General features: G+C 40.1%; 1 protein-coding gene across 1 annotated transcript in view; it reads right to left on the bottom strand.

Moving 5' to 3' along the window:
• Window positions 1-5,484, bottom strand: part of LOC101864067 (orexin receptor type 2) — a gene marked incomplete in the record, with an annotated part of 257,738 nt that overhangs the window by 20,146 nt on the left and 232,108 nt on the right. Inside the window, 1 exon segment of the mRNA XM_013082882.2 lies at window positions 522-640. Within this exon segment, the coding sequence (XP_012938336.1) occupies window positions 522-640 (119 nt within the window).

The raw sequence follows: 5,484 nt of genomic DNA, 5'->3' as shown, positions 1-5,484 counted from the left end.
TTGTTCTTATTGCTTGCTTTTTGGTGGTAAAGAAGTGGAAGAAACCTAAGCCCCACCCAAATCTAGGTTCACCCACCGCTACTGGTTTCTAGTGTGCTCATCATTTTATATTTAAGAAAGTTTAAATTCCATTGAGTTCCATAATGAAATTTAGACGTGTTTAAAGATTTCATAATTTCTAACTGACATGTCACACTCTATCAAGGCTTTAATGTGACAAATACTTTTTTAAGGCATCCGTGTTGCTAAACACTAGAACGTGGTGTGGAGTGTGGACATCTGCTACATTATTGCAATTATTATTGTCAGCAAAATTATCGACAAAATAGTTATCCAGCCCCAGCTCGGCATTCCCTCAGCTGTCCGGACCACTCAGTAAAAAAATAATAAATAAATAAATAAATAAATAAATAAATAAATGAATGAATGAATAAATAAACAACAGAAAATGGCTTGGTCCCACTGTGTCCAATACCAAGTGGAGAAGACAGCACAAGACACACACAGTCAGCGTTACTCACAGCTCATGAAGTTGTAGATGGTAGGGTTGAGGGCGGAGTTGAAGTAACACAGCCAGTGGGAGCTGAGAAACAAGGGTTTGATGGACTCCGGGGGGAAGTAGTCCAGGATCCCAGTGTATCTGTGGGGAGGGAATAAAGGGGAGGGGGGTTATTTTGTTTGATAGACAGACGCAAGTAATACTGGTAGTTAGGACAGTGTTGGTGGTGGAGGTGATGATGATGATGATGATGATGATGATGATGATGATGATGATGATGATGATGATGATGATGATAATTATGGTGACGATAGTGGTGATGATGATGATACTAGTGGGGAGAGGTTGGAAGCGAAAACCTGTTATGAACAACGGTTTAATGAAAGTTCTTCGTTGATGATGGTAGTGATGATAATGCTGATGCACGTGGTGGTGGCGGTGGTGGTGCTGCTGCTGCTGATGATGATGATGACGGTGATGATGACGGTGATGATGATGATGATGATGATTATGATGATGATGATGATGATGATGAAATCTCATCTGCCATGTTTTGGAAATCATACTAAATGGAACAGGTTAACAAATGAGTAGGCCATTGATCTCAGTACCAGATTGTATTTATTTAATGGCCGCATGGAAGTCCCGATTGCGTGAGAGATCACGGGCCCAGAGCCAAAAGGTTACATCTACAAGAACAATGTATCGCAGATCAAACCTTTTAACACTGGGACCGGGAAAAACAAGTTTTGTAGTTAGAAAATGGCTGGTCCAGAAAGGCGTACTGTCATCTCTACACAGATACGATTCAACGTGCTTAACTAGACTGCGGTAGGTATCTGGGGGCTCATTTTCTCATTTTAGTCTTACATCCATACCTATCTTCACTGGTCATTTTCTCTTTCTGTTCTTCTTTTCATTCCTCATTCTCACCCATTTCCTTCTCCCTCAGCTTTTTTCAATTTTTCTCTCCTTCTCTTGGGAGTGTGCGCGTGCATGTGTCCCCCACCCCCCAATCTCTGTCTCTCTCTCTTTCTCTCTCTCTCTCTTTCTCTCTCTTTCTCTCTCTCTCTCTATCTCTCTCTCTCATATCTACTAATGGTTTCCCTTGGGATTCCAATGCCTTTAAAAAATGGATGTTCTAACCAAGAAGATGGGAAATAAAGATCCCGTGAGTGATACTCACAGAAAAAGAAGGATCTAACGAGTGTCGTAAAGGAACATCCCAACATTATAGTGATTTCCTTTATTCACATGCCACAGATTGGAATAGTCTAACAAATATTAGACAAGGAAATCAAAAGTAAGATTTTCCTCCCCACACCTACATCACACCTGTGATGGATGTTCAGAGATGTTCGAGGTAAAATCAATTCAATGAAAGATCAATCTTGATTTCCAAGGCAGCCGTCTTGAGGGATAGCAATGATAGTTAACTAGAAGATGGATCTATTTCTAAATGTTGTAGATTTAGCAAGCAATGATAATTTTAAAAAACACTTTAAAAAATCTTTTTCCATTTCTGAAACAGCTGATATCGGAAAACGTATGGCCCTTTTCTGTAAATATAAAAGACGCCATTCTCTGAAAATACCGGTAATAGCCGAAGAGGTCTGGAAGAAATGTCGCCTCTTGCATTTCCAGAGGAATCTTTTCTTCATCTCCAATGAGAAGTGAACCATGTTGCAGAATACGATCTTCCATCAAATCCACGTATACAGAGTTGTATGATAACCGTAATTTGACTCACTCTGAGCCAAACAAAGGGCAAAGGTGTGAGTGGGGAAAGTGCTGCTTGCACTTGACTACAGCGAGGCTAAACGTTTTGCTCTTCATTTTAGGGGTAATGGCTTCCTTCATGGTGCTCACATTTTACAGCAAAGTTTTTGTAGAGAGCAAAAAGTGGCAGCCATGACAGTTCGCGGTCCTCGAGTACAAGGCTTTGATGAGTTCGTTGACCTGGATGCCTGGACGTGTTATCTCTAGCTCAGAGATTGTCGTGCAATGACCTGACATTGCTTTAGGTAAGGTCGTTAGTGCCGTCATACTCTCTGTCATACTTAGGCCAATCCATACCTTGATGTTCTCGGTCCACATTAGGGTTCGTTGTCCACCCTTAATCTGTTGGCCCTACATCTTACCTGCGAGTTTTTGTACAGGGTGGTAAAAAAACCCAACAAACCCCACAAAAACTACACAACTTGTTTGGTAAATATCTTCCACCATACTAAAGTTTTACGTTTCAGATTTTAACATAATATTTGGAAGCCAAAAGGAATTTGTCTGATATTCATTTTAGATAATTCCTTTGAATGATTTTGCTCTCTATGGCGTATTATAAAAACAACATTTTTTCAACCTTACCCTCATTTTCGTAGCATGACGCACCAGTTCGCAGTAGGCCTACTTCTAAAAGTTGCAACAATCACGCCATGTTGCGAGCTACAGAAGTCTAATAAGTCAGCAGAAGTCTGCAGATATCATTTTCCCAAATTTCGTTTTCGTTTGCCTGCTGAGATCATGATTACATTTAGTGAAAAGCAAAGAGCTTTTTTGTATTGAACATTTCCTCTCCACAAACTTACCATCCCTGACATTTCGTAAGTTCTGTGCACGGCATTGAGAGAATGCTTAGGTTCCCTCAAGACCTTTGGTATCATGAGTAGAGAAGTTCCGTTCAGTTTGGATCTATAGCGAATCAGAACTAAACTGTCCTAAAAAAAGACCACTTCAGGTCTAACAGGCACTATGCGCAGCCCTTTAAACGTCACAAGAGTGCAGATTTCAGTAGTCGAGTCCCATGAGACGTCTGTCCGTAGACGATCTGCAGCTAGGACTTTTCTACACCTCAACAGTCTACATTCTCATGGCAGATGTTAACCTACGACTATACCTTGTTCGTCTTCGCTAGGTCGAGATGACATGGATCAGAGCATAGCAATGTGTTCATGATTCCTCGATTGTCTTAAAAATGCGGGATCATTTCCTCAATAGCATTTGGCTTAATGCAAAGCCCATTTTCACCCTGCAGTATTATGTTGACTCAAAAAATGCTGTCTATTGGGCAACCCCTTCCCTGTTTCTTCAAGAAGCCACTTCATACTGAATATGTACAGTGTATGTGGCTTTAAACACTCGTGGTTTAGCAGGTCCATGTGTTTGGGCGCCATTGAACATTTCGAAAGACACGTTAAAAATGTGTCGAGTCCAAAGGAGGGCATGTAGAGCACTGCTTTTAGGAATTCCAGAATGAAATTGTTAGTTTTTTAAACCCTGAAAAAGAAATCAGATATTGTTGAAATATTCCAGGGATGGAAAAGTAAATGGCAAAGAGAAAAAAAATCAACCAATCTTTTCACGACTTCCTTTACAAGATGTGAAAAAATGGTGAACTTTGCGTTTTAGAATGCTTTTTTCTTTAAGCTATTTCCGTTTTCAAAATACGTTTCTTCTTCGTAAATTTTACGTCAAACAAATTCCAATTGAATGAATTATGTCTGTTCCAAATTGTAGCATTCTAGAAAAATGTTTGTGTGAGATTTTAAGAAAAAAAGTTGTGTAGTTGTTTCATTTTTTGGATCATCCTGTATTTCCTACAGAATCAAAGTACATAATCAGAGTGCTGTATTTTTCTACTTCTCCCTTTTGTTAAGCAGGATTTGTCTAGTGTAGAGAATACGACACACATCATTATTTATCCTTTTTTTCCTTTCCCGCTGGTTCTAGACATTTTACAGTAGCACCACATCTCAAACGCGAATTGTATGATAATAACTTTCATTTCTTCTTTCGTTGTCTCAGCACCATACAGGTAAATGGGGACGATGTACCATTACACTATTGTCTGCCTTAAGGTAGAGATGTTTTCCTGGACGCGAACAGTTTTACAACTTGTAGAATCGTGTTTTTGTATTTGCTGTTCTTCTATCTGTTTCCTTTTTCCGTGTGCCCTAAAAATTTTAATTGGTGTACTGGTTCGATTCTCTCCCTATCTGTGAATAGATCTGTTGTTGTGGCAGTTTACATGACCATTGCTTTAGTTTTCTTGGAGTTCACGTCAAGGCCTACCTCACTGACTGCTGTTCTCTTTCACAACTTTCACAATTTTAATAAAGAGATTTTCGTTCGTATTTGTAAGTAGGGTTGTATCATCTGCATATCTAGGGATATTGAGGGTGTGACCCCAATAATGACTCCTTGGATGTCTTGAGATTTTCTTGAAATAACCTCTGTTTAGATGATATAAGTATAGGGAGTGAGAACACACCAATTTCTCATTCCTCTGTGAATTTCAGTGTATTTTGAAAAGTAACCACCTACTTTAATGACTACCTTCTTCTGCCGGTAATGATTCCCAATGATTCTGATACCTTTGCCGTTAATATGTCTTCCCCAAACACTCATTCTGCTTGATATGGGGGATTGTGTTGGAAGCAACATGCATGGAGTAATCGATGCAGACAAAGATTGCACAGCAGATGCCTTGCAGAATAGAAAGGCGTGCACAAAAGGAAATACTTTGATTTGGAATGAATCAAGAAGAGCCCTGTCTGTAGTAGAGATGACCTATTAGAGATGATTTACGACCTATCAACACAATTAAGATTGTCTACGAGGTCGGCAGCTTCGATTCTATCTGTCAGGGCCAGCCCCGGCTCAAGAGAGACACAACGTCCCAGCAGACAAACGGAATTACTCGCAATGAAAACAACAACAAAACAGTAACTGAGATGACAGGTCTTCTGCGTGCAATGGCTGAGCGTACCACATAAGCGTCGGTCGTTACCTTGGTGCTCAGTGTTCAAGGTGCCTCTCTGAAAGAAGCGTTCTATCCAAACCGTATGTTTCTGTTGTGTGTCGTGGATGAGCCCCCTCACTTCAACTTTACACAATTCAGGTACTTCAGCCTGAATTAGTTTTAGAAGAGGATGTTATTTAGAAGGAGAGAGAGAAAGAGAGAGAGAGAGAGAGAGAGAGAGAGAGAG

The sequence above is a fragment of the Aplysia californica genome, unplaced genomic scaffold (assembly GCF_000002075.1).
Source record: "Aplysia californica isolate F4 #8 unplaced genomic scaffold, AplCal3.0 scaffold00198, whole genome shotgun sequence".
Taxonomy (NCBI): domain Eukaryota; kingdom Metazoa; phylum Mollusca; class Gastropoda; order Aplysiida; family Aplysiidae; genus Aplysia; species Aplysia californica.
Note: the sequence above shows the minus strand (reverse complement) of the source record. Positions and strands in the feature narration are given on the sequence as shown.